The sequence below is a fragment of the Podarcis liolepis genome, assembly GCF_965112155.1.
Source record: "Podarcis liolepis genome assembly, chromosome: 1".
NCBI lineage: Eukaryota > Metazoa > Chordata > Lepidosauria > Squamata > Lacertidae > Podarcis > Podarcis liolepis.
The window spans coordinates 107,058,999-107,075,154 of NC_139554.1; the positions used below are offsets into that span (position 1 = coordinate 107,058,999).

Here is a 16,156-nt window from a genome sequence, read left to right on the forward strand (position 1 = left end):
CGCCAGGGGACGCGCAACAGCAGCCACCGCCACAGCAGCCTCAGCCTCCGCAGCAGCAGCAACAGCGCGCCAAACTCTCGCCCGTCGTCTTGGACGGCGGCGGCGGCGGTGGCGCCGCGGAGCAGTTGCGCCCCTCCTTCGATGGAGCGGCCGCGGCTGCGGCAGCGGCAGCAGCAGCAGCAGCAGCGGCGGCGGCGGCCGCGGCCGATCGCTACCTGCTCTCGTCGCCCGCGGCCGCAGCCGCGTCCAGCGCGCCTCCGGCCGCCGCGTCGGCTCCCCCGACGGCCGCCAGCATGTTCCCCTACCCGGGCCAGCACAACCCGCACGCGGCCGCCTTCTCCATCGCCAGCCCCAGCCGATACATGGCGCACCACCCGGTCATCGCCAACGGAGCCTACAACAGCCTGCTGTCCAACTCGGCCCCGCAGGGCTACCCGGCCGCCGGCTACCCTTACCCTCAGCAGTACGGCCCCTCGTACCAGGGCTCTCCCTTCTATCAGTTCCCCTCGGCGCAAGCCGGGCTTGTCCCGGGAAAGGCGCAGGTCTACCTATGCAACAGGCCGCTCTGGCTGAAGTTCCACCGGCACCAGACCGAGATGATCATAACCAAGCAAGGCAGGTAAGCGGCGGCGGCGGCGCCCGGAGGAGAGCGGGAGCGGCGGGATGGGGTGGCGAGGGCGGGAAAGAAACGCCAGCGAGGCGCAAGGCAAAGGCGGCGGGGAGGGTGGAAGGTGGAATAAAAGACGCAAAGGCAAAAACCAAAGCAACCCCTTCGAACTCCAAGAACCATTCCGCTGGAAGAGCTTCCTTAGCTCCAACCGACTTTCCTTCCTTCTCTGAGGTTTGCTCAAAACTTTTCTTGTTCTTCTTTACGCACACGCCTTCTCCGTTTTTCTTTCCTTTTGGACGACGCACCGAATACCAGGAATTCGTCGAGGAGTTCACACCGGCAGCTTTTTCTTTTTTTCTTTTTAAGGCCGAAAACAAAAAACAAAAAAGAAGTGACCTCCTTCTTACTTTCTTTTTTTTTTACCTTCGGGGCGCTTCTTATTTTAGTACGCACCTTTTATCGTGCAGACCTCAATTGTTTTCTCCCTCGCTACAAAATATTATTATTATTATTATTATTATTATTATTATTATTATTATTATTATTATTATTATTATTATTATTATGTGAGTCTTCATTCTACTTCATTTTTTAGCGGGCGCTGCGCTCCGCTGCCGCTCGTTTCCTCGATTTCCTCTGGCGACCCTGAGAAGCGGCTTGTGCCAGAGAGCGGCTTCTCCCTTTAGGGAGCCCGGGAGCCCGGTGGCCAGCAGTTTAGGACAGGAGCAGGACATTTTGCAACCGAGAACGCACTCCACCGGTTGCATATTTTCCCCGTGCTCCGTCCGGGATCAGAAACAGTACCGCCTGAAAGTAAGCTCCACTGAAATCACCGGGATTTGTTTCCGAGCAAATCTATTTCGAAACAAGGGTAGCTACTATTTATTCAAGCCATCGCGGTTCGGACCAGAGTCTGACTGCCTGGTGGCAACCCTGTTTCCTCGGAAGGAGCTCTCGTCCATTTCAGCCGGCTTTACTTGGAAGCGTGCGCTTTAGCCTTGTGGCTTAAGGAGAAATACGCAGGAAGCTGTTATTGCCTTGGGCGCACGATCCGAGAGAGGGAGAGAGAAAAGATGGCAAATGTGCTCATTCAAAACTGAGGTTCCGTCCCGGTCCGATGAGGTCCGTTTAGCCGCTATGAGGAAACTACAGTCTGCAACTCCCTAAAGCGGAGAGCAAGATCGACGCTGGCTTGGAAGAAATCTAGTGAGAGGTGTGCGTGCTAGGGCATCCAAATGTATTTTTAAAATATTGTTATTGTGATTATTTTTCCTCCATGTAAAATCTCTTTCCTCCCCCTCTTCCAAACAGGCGAATGTTCCCTTTCTTAAGTTTTAACATATCTGGTCTGGATCCCACGGCTCACTACAATATTTTTGTGGATGTCATCCTGGCCGATCCAAACCACTGGAGATTTCAAGGCGGCAAATGGGTGCCTTGCGGCAAAGCGGACACCAATGTACAAGGCGAGTCCTTCCCCAATTAACACGTTCGCTCCCCCCGTCTCTCTCTTCTCCCTCTCCGCATCCACACGCGCGCACGTCGCTTAGGTGAGAAGGCTTAATTGGAGCCTAGCTGGACTGCCTTAGACCGAGGAAGCGACGCCAAGGAGGGCGGGTGGGGTGGGGGACCTGGAAAGCCTGGTGAGGAAAGACAGAGTGGATTTATTCTCTCTCTCGTGTGTGTGTGTGTAGAATGGCTATTTTAATCCTTCCCCGCGTTGAGATTTTTAAAATCAAATAAAGATGAAGCGAAGGGGAGTCGCCGCGGCTCCTGAGCGCTGTCAATTTCCACTGGGGAATTGAATGGAGCCATCTGTGAAGGGCTTGGGGAGGGGGCGCAGGAAAGAGGCGCACCTCGTGTCTTGCTTTCCAAAGTGGTCTCTCTCTCTCTTGTTGTTTTGTTTTCAAACGTGTCCCTTCTGCCTGCCTTCAGGAAATCGAGTTTATATGCACCCAGACTCCCCCAACACAGGAGCCCACTGGATGCGCCAGGAAATCTCCTTCGGGAAGCTGAAATTGACTAACAATAAAGGCGCCTCGAACAACAACGGGCAGGTCAGTCGTTGCGCCCGAGAGCCAGAGAAAAGGAGGAGGAGGAGGAGGAAAGAGGGACTTTGATTTCTTTTATCCCTTTGCAACCTCGCCCCATAACGATCTGCAGCTCTGACTTGGGACTGCCTTAGAACCCGATCGACTTCTCGCTTGTGGATCCTAAGGGATCCCCGCCACCACCTTCATTCGCTTTCCAATTGAGCCACCTCACCCACACCTTAAGGGCGGCGGATCATAGCATCCCTGCACCTTCGCCCAATTTCCCCGCTTTTGTAACAGAAGCCGAGTAAGAGCTGATCTGGTTTCAGTTTCAAAAGAACTGAGCGGATCCACCGAGCCACCGCGAGGGAAAGGAAAAGGCAAATAGGCGGGATCAGGGAGAACAAAGAGGGGTATTGGGAAAGGCGAAGGAATCCGCGGTCGATCTCCGAAGGTGAGCTGGGTAGGTGCGCGAAATTACTAGTGCGATTGAGGGGGGGGGGGGTGAGCGGGAAAGAAAGATTTCGGATCAAAGCTTGCTCCTACACTGCTGGCTTCCAGACGCTGCAAGAAGGCTATCGATCCCCGGTGGATCTTTCTTCCCCTTTCTTGTTCCTCTTAAAAAAAACCGCGGTCAATCCTGGGCTCCTGTCTCCCGCACCCACCCGCTCCAACCCACCCTTTCTCTCTCTCCGCCCGCAGATGGTGGTCTTGCAATCCCTCCACAAGTACCAGCCCCGCTTGCACGTGGTGGAGGTGAACGAGGACGGCACGGAGGATACCAGCCAGCCCGGCAGGGTGCAAACCTTCACCTTCCCGGAGACGCAGTTTATCGCCGTCACCGCCTACCAGAACACCGATGTAAAGAGCTTTTTGTCTGTTCGCTCCGAATCCCGCTCTGAATTCGGGACAGAGGCCCGCGGCGGAGGCGTTGGCAGGAAGACAGGGATCTCGGAGGGCGAAGTGGTGGCGTGGGTTCTCCTTAGCTGAGCTCAGATATTGTGTTCCTAACTCTGAAGAGCATCTTCAGGGATCGCAGGGCAGCCAGTTCCGCGATTTTCAAATATATATAATATTTTAAAACGCTAAAAATCTTCCCTCATCCCAAAGTAGGGAGAATAATTAGATGTTCCAAGGAAGTAAAGCAAACAAACACCAGCTTCAGGAGACTAAAAACAGCTTTCAGCGTTTGTCACCCTGCATTGGCCACTTGATAAGTATTATGGCAATTCTTGTATGTACAGTTTTAAGACACAAACACACATTTGAACTGGTTTTGCCCGTGTATGTGTAAGAGAAAGCGGTAGGTGTCGTGTTGCTGGGGCGCTTTAGTAAACAGCTTTCTTTAGGCTGCAGTCCAACCCCCACTTCCTTGGGATGAAGCCCCATTGTACTCAATGGAACTTGCTTCCGAGTAGACGCGGCTAGGAGGCCGCTGTTCGCGCGCCTACCAGCTCTGCTTGAATGGCTCGGGTTTTTGCTTTCATTTACATCTCGTGCCAGCCTGTTGGGTCCTGGCGCTGTAAATAAAGCACGTGGCTCGAAGTGAGCTGCCTTTGCAGCCCGATCCTGAGCCGAGTTTACTGGGAAGTCGGTCCCCCTGAGTTCAGCGGGGCCCTTCTTGAAGTGAGGGAGCCCCCACCCGAGCGCGAAGATAAGTCGTTTGAACGGCTGGATCACACCGGTTGAAAAAAAGGGAAGTGCAGCGTTTCTAGGCTGAGTTGCAAAATTAACTGCATTTGAAAGTTAATTTAGAACATTTTAGCCCATCAGGGTAATGAAATTCATCGGTGGGAGGATATGTACGGGTGTTGGCGTGTTCTGTAGTGCTGCTGATACTATATTATTGCTATGACCATTATTCCTTTCCTGTTAGCGTGGCAATCCCAAAAATGAAACAACAGAATATCCGCTTTAAATGATGGTGGTGTTGAGTTGGATTTATATTTATTAGTAGTACTAATCCTCAAGTGTGAAATGTGCTATCCAAGGAAGCACCTCTGACTCTTGCTTTCTCTCCCCTCCACAGATCACACAGCTGAAAATAGATCACAACCCTTTTGCAAAAGGCTTCCGAGATAACTATGACACGTAAGTCAACTGTGGACTTGAGTCTTTTTATTCTCTGCTGGCTAGTAGTAGGAAAATGTTTAGATCGGGGTAGCTTTCTTCACCTCCCTTGAAAAGAACGGCTCCGTTAAATGTTTTCCGGCTTCCCCCAAGAGGAACTAACCCTGGGCTCCTGCAATCCACTCCGTTTCTCTCCCCCACCCCATTTGGCGAGGCTGCTGTATAACTAGGACTTTGGGAGTCTTCCGCACCCTTAGCAGGAGCTGGCAGAGTAGGTCGTGCGAATGATGCTCCCAGAAGTGCGCGCAGGTGGGCACACGCAGTTTGGTCGTCCAGCTCACATTTTGGTGCATGACGAAAGTGGGGGGGGGGAGAGGAGTAGGGAGTGCAGGCTCATCTCCTTTACTTACCCGATTCCCAATTGTAACAGTTGCACTTTGGAAGGCGTGACTTCAGTTCTGTGGGTTTACTCGCAGGAGGGTGCGCCCTGCCTATTGACACCAGACTTGTGAAAGAAGGGGCAGGTTACCTGTGCGAAGAAATGGCCCTTTAAACGACCCCGAGTTCTTTGTGTTAGAAATAAATATTGACCTAACTACCTTCGTATCCCGCTCTTCCTCCAATCACACAACAACCTTGTGAGGCAGGTTAGGCAAGGAGATCACCATCTTAGGGAATTCACCGGCTCTGCGTGATCCTAAAGTTTAACTTGAGCCAAATGCAGTGATCGCAAGCTTCCTTTCTAGAGAATAAGTCAATCAAATGGGACTTACTTAGAATCGAAGTAAACGCGCTTGCAGACGCGCTTTTAAAACCCGAAAAGTTATCACCTGTCTTTAAAACAACAAGACCCCCATCCTCTGACACTCCTTGGATTTTGCTGTCTAAAACAGCTGACTGTAGTCATTGCTTTGAGATTTGACTGATAGCGGAGTGCCCCTTAGACAAATTGATCAGGTGTGCGACGTATTCATTTCCAAACAAATGGAGAGGATAAGGAAAGTTCGGCGGACCCAGTACTAGAATTTTATCTAATCAGAAGTTTGCCAAGCAAGACGGTCCCTACTCCCCCCACCCCCACCTAACTACAAGTCAAAGGGAAAGGAGTGTTAACAAAAGCGATAGAAGAATGGCTACAAAATAGGTGATGCGCTTAGCCAGGTTTTCGAGTTATCCAGAATTTCTCAGCCGGCGGCCCTGAAGAATAGCTTTAGAGTTCGCCTGTTCCCATAGGGACAAAGGCTGCCCCCGGGAGCAGACCTTCGGCTGATGTTTGCTTGTCTCTCTTCCTAGAGCCACCAATTATCCCCAGTTTTGCCTCAAATTGTGAGATGTGCTTTTTTAGACTTTTCGCAAAACTGTCGGTGATTTCCCAGGCGCCCTGATTTCACCTCTAGGCTTCGCATCAGCGAAATCGATTTTAGAAACAACCTGACTCTTTGCTGCTTCCTGTGACCCCCTCCTCCCCTCTCCAAAAATAGCACCCCCCTTCCTCAAGATCCTGACTCATCCTCGACCTTCCTCCTCTGTCGGGAAGACACCAACTACACGCAGATCTGTGGACTGGTGTTGGTAAAGGGGGCAATGTTGCGAGAGGGGCTGCCATTGCCATTAGACCCTTGGGAAAGGAAAAGCACCATCTGTGCTGGGAGAAGGCCGTCTGGGGCTGATGCTGGAGACCCAAGAGGACCCCGTAAGGCCAGCAGCGCAGCCCCATGTGCGCGCGCGTGCGTGTTACTCGGGAGTAATTCCCGCTGTGCGCAGTGGGGTTTCTCCCAGGTAAACGTGCAGCGGATGGCAGGCTGATGGAGGCTAGTCACCAGGTGGCCCCGAGGTCCTCAGGGCTGTAGAGGAAAAAGTATGCTGACCCTGCCTGTGTTCCTTGGGCCTGGCTTTTGGAAAGGTTTACCCAGCCTTCCAGACACGTGTTGGAGAAACGTGCCTTGCCTGGGGCCTGAAGGGACCCTTTCCTCGGCTTCTTCGCCCTGCTTCAGTGGCGATTTAGAAGCAACCTTTTTAGGTCGCAATCCACAAACAGCTTCCAAGAGGGAGTGCAAATCCGGATAGGTAAAGTCAATGGGGGAGCTAGCACAGTGCAAGCAACACTGAAGTCACTCTCCAAGGTACTGAAATTTGTTGGAAACAGATGCTGCATCGCTCCTTTCTGAGCGGAGCAGGAAGTTCCCGAAAGCCCAAATCTGACATAGAATGTACAAACAGTTCCCTACATATGGTGAAGGGTATTTGCCACTAAAGGCTTTATTTCCCCTTTCTCCAGGCGCGCAATAGCAATTTCCCACAGCGGCAGGGGACAACTATCCCTTAACACGCTCCAACCACCCCGCTCTCTCCTCTCCTCCAGCTTACAATGCAGGATTTATTTCGAAAGTTCCTAGAGATTTAAATCCATGCGTAATGTAAACAGCCTCGACCGCAAGGTCATCCAAAGAAACAGGTGGCAAGTTAGCAAGAGTTAATCAGTGCGGGCCCTTCCCTCAATTACGGCGACAGAGTCGTGCACAAAGCCATCATAAAGGCGCAACAGCAGCGCGCGGAACTCGGTTCTTGCTGGCTTCCCGCGCTATAGATCTCCTCGTTTTCCATTGCGCGGCGATCCACCGTTTCTTATTAGCAACCTCGGGAAGAGAATAAAAGGGTGTGATCGTGTGCCTGCCCCCTCAGATGATCGGAGCGGTTGCAATTGAACGCCGCCTGGCTGGTCTCTGCTCGCACAGCCGCTGGCGCTTAGCTCGTTAAGCAGCCTATTCAGGGAACCGCTCAGAGGCTGCCTCGCCTGCTGTTTGCTACAAATGGCCCCGGAGTACCTGTTGCGTGTATTTGGGCCTGCGTCGATTTACCCCACTGGCAGGCTTATTCTTGCAGGACGGGTGGGGTGCCTTGTTTAAAATAAAATGAAAAACCAGTCTTAACCTTCTGCACGCTGTTGGTTCCCTTTTTTATGGTAATAAATAAATCTGGCCAGGGGAAAAAAAAGCCCAGTCTAGTTCTCCCCACCCCACCCGCCCTCTTTAAAAAAGGACGCCTTTTAAAACAATAGTACGTGTACTTTAGTGAATCTGACGTAATCCAATGTTTCCTTGTCTGGGTTAGTTATCAAGCAGACGAGGACTCAGTTGATTGGATTCTGGGCTCCAAGCCAGGCAGCGATCCTCTTCCTCTCTGGATCTCCAGGTGCGCTGCCTTGTCTGAAGCTCTAGGCTTCTCCTTATCCACGGGGCTCCGTTGATTTAAGGGGTTAGGAATGCTGCCTTTTCGTGGGGTGGTTGTAGGTTACTTTAAGGGTTCTGGGTCCCTTGGGTTTTGTTTAGTTTCTTGGATCCAAGGGGCAGAAATGTAGACTTCCCTTGTGCTAGTTTCTCTCCGCGAAATAACCCCACTGGATCCCCTCTCCCAAGCATTTTACTGTTCAGTGAAGTTGCAGGGACGTCCTGAAATACCGTTTTCTGGAAAGGGAGATTCCTTACACTGTATAAAATTGCGTTTTGAAGTTTTTTAAAAAATGCCCATCGTGATTTGAAGCTTGTAGCTCTTTCGAATGAGAATTGTTATTATCTAGAGTAAGCAGCCCAGCCCCCTTAAGAGTAATCTGGTCACGTCACTTATCTAGTCCGATCTGACCCTGCAGTTTTCAGCACTGACTCTTCCTGGGCTCGTCTGTCCAGCTGTTGCTTACTGCAATCCTCAGAACTAAGTCCCGTTGAGGTCAATGGGGACTTGTTTCTCCACTACCCATGTTTAGGATTGCAGCTTCAGGTTCTCGAATCAAAGGTTTTTGGATTGTTCATTTCATGGGTCCTCTGTATTATAATAGAAAAGAATAGAAAACCAGGTGCTTTCTTAGAGCTCGTGTAGTCGATTCCTCCTTACTCTAATCTCCCGGACCTCCCAAGAATCTAGCTCTACCCCAGGCGAATGGTTATAGAACTACTGACCCTGGATACCTCCTGAGGTTTAATCTCTGGTCTCCTTGATTCCCAAGGACATGTGTTTTGTTCTGCCAATACCTCGCTCAGAGCCTTAGACTTGTCAAGCGTCTAGAGACAAGAAGCCCTAGAGAGGCCCTTGTCCAAGGTCCTGAAAACATTGCAGTCTTACTCTCCCTTATTTGTGGTCCTTATTTGCTTAGGACAGCCACTTCCAGATGCTTTGGACTACAACTCTCATCAGCCCTAGGTTGAGGAAGGCTGCCCTAGAAATTATAGCGGAGAACTCCGCCATTCTTCCCAAGATCCTCCTATTATCTCCAGCCCAACCATCATTTACAGGAAATTTGGGAAGTGGGGACCCAATCATTCCAAGATCTGTCGGTTCTTAACTGGCCCGAATTCTTCATTTTAGAGCAGAGTCTGGTGTTTGACTTTTTATAACTTAAGAAGGCTCCTGAGCTGCAGCCACACATATTTCCCCCCCCCTTTTTAAGCCAAATGAGAAGAAATGAGCGTTACCCCCATTTACTGCTGTGGGACGGAGGTTGATTGTCCTCCCCTTGTTAAAAGGGAGGAGAGTGGCAACCCTAGCACAAAGCCCGCCTGGGAAGTCAGGTTGTCACCTAGCTGCTCTTCTCCTTTATGTGCGTGGTGGGGGTGTGGCTGCAGAGAAACTTGACGCATGCTCAGATGCCTTGACGACTTGATTTACGAGATTAACTTAATCCAGGAACTGGAAACCTGTGACCCCCCCCCCCAATTTTTCATCAGTGCTGACCAATGGCCACAGTGGCTGGGACTGATAGGAATTGGGGGTCTTGGAGCACTTGAAGGGCTGCTACCTCCCTAACTACAGGAGGGACACTAGAATCCCATAGGTTGAACACTAGTCATGCATACTATACTGATCATTAAGACTTCAGAGAGGCGTGCAAACGTCCCCCCTTTAACCACCACAATCCCGTGAGGTAGGCCTGAGGTGCCACGACAGGTATAGAAGTCAACTCCTAGGAGCTGAGGGGTCTTCACCCCCCCCAAAAAAATTTGAGGGGGCCACTTCCCCAAAATTGATGGACATTGCCATTTAAATGCTGTGCATGCACCATGTTCACATGATCGATTATGCAGGGCCCTCAATATTTTATTCAAGTTGGTACCCCTGACGACAGTGACGCCCAGTGAGTTGAGCAAGGATTTGAGCCCCGAAGCGGCTCTCTTGACGTTGTTTTTTGGGGGAGGGCGGCGGTTAAAGGGCGGCCACGTTGCTCTGCGTCCTCTCTCCCGCCGACTGACCCGTCACCCACATGTCTCCCTTCCTCCTTCCCGCTCTCCCCTTCCCCTCAGGATCTACACGGGCTGCGACATGGACCGCCTGACCCCGTCGCCCAACGACTCCCCTCGCTCGCAGATCGTGCCGGGCGCCCGCTACGCCATGGCAGCCGCGGCTGCAGGCTCTTTCCTGCAGGACCAGTTCGTCAGCAACTACGCCAAGTCCCGCGGCTTCCACCACCACCACCACCACCCGGGGGCCGGCGCGGGAGCCGGCGTGGGCCCCGGAGGGCCGGTTCCGGAGCGGGGGGTGCCTCACCCCAACGGGCTGCTGTCCCCTCAGCAAGCCGAGGAGCCCGGCGCTCCCTCCCCTCAGCGCTGGTTCGTCACGCCCGCCAACAACAGGCTGGACTTCGCCGCCGCAGCGGCAGCCTCGGCCTACGACCCGGCGGGCGATTTGGCGGGAAACGCCGCCACCCTGTTGTCCTACGCGGCGGCCGGAGTCAAGGCGCTCCCGCTGCAGGCCGCCGGCTGCACTGCGCGGCCCCTCAGCTACTACCCGGACCCGTCGGGCTGGGGAGCGCGCAGCCCGCCTCAGTATTGCGCCAAGGCCTTGTCGTGCTGGCCCAACGGCGGCGGAGGGAGCAGCTCCCGCGCGGGGGGCAACCCCTATTTGCCCACAGGGGCCGGCGGCGGCGGCGAGGAGCCTGACAGCCTGGCTCCCCCCGAGCGCTCCCCCTTGGTGGCGCCTCCGCCGCCTCCCCCCTCGGCCGGGCAGCCCCCCGAGGACTCGAAGCCCCCGAAGGACTTGTCCGACTCGAGCTGGATCGAGACGCCGTCGTCCATCAAGTCCATCGACTCGACCGACTCTGGGATTTACGAGCAGGCCAAACGCCGGCGGCTCTCCCCGGCGGGCACGCCGGCCTCCGAGAGCTCCTCGCCGCTCAAGAGCGAGCCCGCCCTGGCGCCCAGGGACTGCGACAAGACCTGCGCCAAGGACATCGGCTACTACGGCTTCTACTCGCACAGCTAGAGAGGCGGCCCTTTACCCCCCACGCCCCACCACACATACATACCCCTCCCCCTCTCTTCAACGGTTCTCCCTTCCCGCCAATTCCTTCCCGCCAAGCTTCGGCGCCTGCGCGAGAGGCTGGGCGCTTAGTTAGGCGCGTCACTCGAGCGCCTCTCTTTCTCCGGGAACCTGCGCACGCGCAGTCAAGCACCCTCTCTTTCGCTCTCCTTCCGCTTTTTCTTCACTCACGCACGCGCGTTAGGGCGCGAGCGGCACATCGGCGCACGGAACCCACTTTAGCTTCGCAGTGGGGGAGGGATCGGCACCCGCGACGAGAAATTGTTGTTTCTCTCTCTCCATCTCTTTCCCATCTGAAGTGGTGATTTTAATCGCTTCGCCCCTGGAAAAAGCAAAAGGAACATAGGGAACGCTCCCCAGCTCCCCCCCCCATGTTGTTTGTACCCAGGTCCCCAAACTCCTGCAGGGAGAAATCAGACGTTTCCTTGATCCGTATTAAGTCACTCCACTTAAGGGGTAACCCATTCGGATCAAGGCAACGAAAATCGTGACCCCGTTTAGCCGTCTCAACTGGTCCTTGCAGTAAAGATGGTTAAAGGCTGAGAGTGCGGATCCTAACCTTCATCCTAAAACTGCAGTCCTATGCATACAGCTTTGTTTGGGAGGAAACCCGTTCCTCGCCGCTCAAGCCTAGGACTATTTTGTTTGGAAGTCAGTACGCTGTGCTCATTTGGCTTACTCCCAAGTGACTGCGAACTGGTCTGCATCCTGAGTTAGGATCGCACTGGCAGTGGTTTGGATACCAACCCGCCCAGGTAACAGTTATTCTGCGGAGCACAATGGGACCTTTTCAGCGCCATGAAAGCTAACTTCTGTTAGGGTTCGCACAGCGCCCTTCAGTTGCTTATCCAAATTTAATGCTGTTAAGGCTGCAATCCTAAGCGTCCTTACTAAGGGTCCTGGTACTTTACCCGGCAAAAGCGGCTGAAAAGACAGACTTGCCGATGGTTTTGAGTCTGCAGACTAAGCCCACCAGTTTAGCCTATTTCGTAACGTTATTTCGCGCTCGCTCACTTTGAAAGAAAAAGAAAAGGGACTCAAAACTTTCTAGAAGGATGTTAGTGGATTTAGTGGGAAACTTCTTGTCCTTAGTTGAGACATAAATATGCGCATACTTGCCTGTATTTAATATCCTGACAAATTTATTTTTTAATATTAAAAAGTCATCTTCCTCTTTTCTAATGTGAGCTGGAAGCGGATTCCCAAAACAGTGTTAAGGGAATTAAACTACAACAATGAAATGAACACAACTAGGCATTAATTAAAGTTAATATGAATGGATCCAGAAATTCAGTTAACACTTCTGTGGAAGTAAGTTTCGCAGAAAAGGAAAGGACTCGTCGCCTATTACACTTGCATAAGAATGGTGTGTGAATTCCACTTACCTCCGTCTTTCTGGATTGTAGATTAGTGGTTTAATTGGCACCTTAGTCTCAAAGGGGTTAAGAAATTGAGTCCTTTGCGCATGATCCATACTAAAGTTAAACACTTTTAATGCCCTGTATGAGATCGTTAAGCGAATATTTCGCACATTCGCAGTGAAATGAAGGGGGGGGTGTAGTGTGTAATTTTGCATGCACTGCTATTTTAGGGGAATTTGAATTCAAGTATACGTGGCTAATTGCTACAATTTCGCAGCTGAGAAGTTATGTGACGATCGACCGTATGCTTATTTAGAAGCAGAGCCTGCTGTGAATTTGCAGTGGGACCCTATCGAATTTATAGGACTGCAATATTGGTGGGAGATGCATAATAACTTCGTTGGGAGCGATCTAGTCACGTTTACAGCGCAATTCTAGTTATACTTACTCGGGTGTAAATTTCACTCTCTCCCCCCCCCCCCCTTATGGAGGTGCATAGGCTGCAAAGAATAATTCGCTTAAATCCCTCTAATTGAAATCAATGGGGCTCTTTAGTTCGCGATCCTATGTGCACTTACTTGGAAGTAAGAGCCATTGAATTTAGCGATATTTCCTTTCGTGTAACTACGCATAGGATGTGGATGGATAGATCTAAAGTGTGCCTACAACCTATCTATTCTCTGTTGTAGAAGTTGCACTCGGATCATGAACAGGTTGACTAGTAAATCCCACCGATTTCCAAAGAGTTTTTCCCCCGATTCTGTATCACTAGGATCGCAGTTTGCAAAGCGTTATGTACACAGGTGGCCAAATCACCACAATACCAACCACCACCAAATGTCTAATACTAATTATAAAAAGTATCAGTGGGGCTTCCTTTCACATAGTGAGTGCAGTCTCGAAACAATTGTTAGGTGCTTTCAAGCCTCGTTTAATAAATCAATGGGTCTAACAACAGCCAGAGCCTATACTCTATTCCTTAGAAAGCAACAGTGCAGTCTTATACGGTGCCTATCCAGAAATAAGTCCCAAGGAGGTCAATGAAACCTACTTCCGGGCAAGTGTGTATGTATAGGATTATAGCCGGCAAAATCCTCTTCAGTCCAAAGCATTCTAACTCCGTAATAAGCATGTTTAGGATTGCAGCATTTATAAACAGCCCCGGATTTCAATCTTGAGCGCGCTTCTCCCCGAATTTCCTTCGCTGGGCATGTTTAGGACTAGGGTACTGGAAATAAAGATTAAGAACACGATTCAGCTCAAGGCTATTGTTTTGCGCACCCTTACACGGGAGCAAATGTTTATTTGAAATCGGTGGGATTTCTGCCTTATAGCGATGGATATGAGTGTGCTGTAAATTAAACCAACTGTTTAACATCCAGTTGATTCTAATGCGCGGGGAGGGGCGAGTTAAGCATGTGATTACTGGCTAAGCATGTGCTTAACTCTGTCAGTTAAATCTTTGGGATCTACGGCGTAATCCAACGCCTGGACATAAACCCTATTAAGATTTTAGTTTGTTTAGGCAGCGCTTTATAAAGTGTGAGCACTCCTTCAAGAAAAGTTAGCTCAGATTAAGACCGGTCTAAATGCCCACTTTTCAAGCAGACAATCAGTGAATGAATAGGGGGATTGGTTGCAAACTTACCCCACTGATCCTCTTGATTTTAATCCATATTTACATGCACAACTATTCTTTTCTCCGTCTGCCTCCTCTGCCTGCTCTTCCTCCCGAGTCCATTGCTGGTTCGCCTAGAGAGGCCATTCAATTTCTCTCTCTCCCTCTCTCTCTCCATTCTCGTCCTCCCCTCAACCCGCTTCAGTTGATTTCTATTGCTGTAAATCTTTGTAATGAACAAGCTACAACCGATAATAGACGACTGATTTGTTGGTACCCATAGTGTAGTCCAGTGAAGATGACTTCGTGAGCTGTACATTTTAAAATTGCATTTAGTTTGGATTTTTTTTTTAAATTTTAATTTAATTTATATTTTTAATGGAAAAGTAAGTACCTGAAAACAGCCTTCCTGGGGAATAATAGACTAGGTGGTGCCAGTTAAGAGTGGTTTTCTTTTATTTTAAAAGAAAAAATCCTGTTAATTCGAGCATTTAATACCTGACCGAGTCCCACCCACCCACCTAAGACCCTTGTTGATGTAGAGTAGCCAGTCTTCGAATTTTGTGTAGGAAATCTATACCTTTTTTTTTAATAATATGGGGGTGGGAAGGGAAAGAACCTTGAAATATGCATCAGGCAAAATTATGTACTTTAGATTTCAATCGACAGAGGGGCGGGAAAAGTTCCCAAATAGAAATTCAGGGTTTTAACCGTGTGTATATTTTTTTGCTCTTCTGTAAATGATTGTTGTGATTTTTTTTTAAAAAAAACAAGCAAACAAAAAAAGGAAAGAAAACAAAAACAATATTTGTTCCTGTTATGTCTGTGCACTTGAATACTTATTTCTACAAGTTGCGAACTCCACTGGAAAAAAAAATGTTTTGGTTTTTCGCCCGTTTGTATTGTCTGTGTATACAACAAGTATAATAAAACCTGGCAAAACGTTAAGACGGTCTTTGAACACAACACGCTGCCCTTTTAGGAAATTTTGGCAAGTCCAGCAGGGAAAGGTGTAGTAGAGGCGTCCGGTCTCTGCTCCCCTCAAGTTGTTTCCTATCCCACCTCCGGCCTCTTTTTCGACATCGAAAATTAACTTGTTTTTGTCCTTCTCACTTCTACAGTCTCAGTTTTACGTGCTGCTACTTGGGCAAATAGCTTGGTTTCCTGCCCCGCCGCGCAAGTAATTTTCCCTGCAGTTAGGAAAAGAATGGTGGGGTTTCATATGAATCAGGAAGTCGGTGACTTTTAGGGGAAAGTATGATTTTGATGTTGCTGCCGGATGTTTTGTTTTCGTGTCTTTAAATAGAATGCCAGGAGCCATTGAACTCAGTTGCCATTGGCTCCATCCAGCAGGATGCAGATTTTGTTGGTGGGGTAACGCTGCTTGGATAAGAGAGCGTGGTGCAAAGGTTGTTAGTGAGCAATCTGTCTCGGTTTTCCCTTCTATATCCCACTGGTTGGAAGCAGTTTCGTTCGTTTAGACTAGAGTCGTCTTCTTCCACCCTTTTCCTATGTTAGAGACACGACCGACTCCTCTGGCTCAAAAGTCTCTCCTCCCAAGGCTCTAAGAAGGCAAAAGGTGTGTCTATTTATTTCTATGCAGATTTTTGAACCACACTCGGAGAGCATCTGAAAAGGCCCGGATCCGTCTCCTTCCTTCCATTGCGCATCCCCTTCCGAGAATTAGAAATATCCTCAACAACTTGAGGCTATCATGCTGCTTCACCGATTAGCAAACCTACCTGGTTTCCTAGATTTCAGGCCACCTGAATACTCCCAGGAACTATTTGTCTTATATAAACCAGAAAACTCTAACATTTGAGGAAATATATATAATCAAAGATGTAAACAGAACCTCGAGCGAGTCAGACTCCGGCTGCTGGGAAGTTTCCAGCGATGCTATGACTGGCCACTAGGCGGCTCTGCGTGGTTAATATAGCTAGTTTGTCACGAAGCGCAGGATGTTGTTACTGTTAATGAAAGGCCATATTTAAATAGAGGAACAGTGGAACACTCTCCCCACACTCTGCTTAAAAATGTGCTACATTATTTACCAGAGACCAGGTATTCTAAACCGTCACAGATATTTCAGGAAAGTATTTTCTGCAGTCCAGAAGCGACAGAAAACAGGGAGCGCCACAGCTGTTTAGAATTATAC

General features: G+C 50.1%; 1 protein-coding gene and 1 long non-coding RNA gene across 4 annotated transcripts; both read left to right on the forward strand.

Annotated features, from left to right (window-relative positions):
• Positions 1 to 252: 252 nt before the first annotated feature.
• Positions 253 to 14,946, forward strand: TBR1 (T-box brain transcription factor 1). Of its 3 annotated transcripts, none has more exons than XM_083494101.1 (7): positions 253 to 619; positions 1,922 to 2,076; positions 2,546 to 2,667; positions 3,346 to 3,504; positions 4,673 to 4,734; positions 7,825 to 7,905; positions 10,005 to 14,946. In XM_083494101.1, the coding sequence occupies exons 1-7, from the start codon at positions 294 to 296 to the stop codon at positions 10,960 to 10,962; spliced, it is 1,863 nt and encodes a 620-aa protein (XP_083350227.1). In that variant the 5' UTR covers positions 253 to 293; the 3' UTR covers positions 10,963 to 14,946. The 3 variants fall into 3 exon arrangements, with proteins under 3 accessions (XP_083350227.1, XP_083350228.1, XP_083350229.1); XM_083494103.1 differs by having other exon boundaries at positions 444 to 615; XM_083494102.1 differs by lacking the exon at positions 7,825 to 7,905.
• LOC310703261 lies at positions 7,913 to 9,992 on the forward strand. Its single transcript, XR_014524045.1, has 3 exons — positions 7,913 to 8,221; positions 8,293 to 8,436; positions 8,482 to 9,992. It is a non-coding gene; the product is annotated as an uncharacterized lncRNA (long non-coding RNA).
• Positions 14,947 to 16,156: the final 1,210 nt, after the last annotated feature.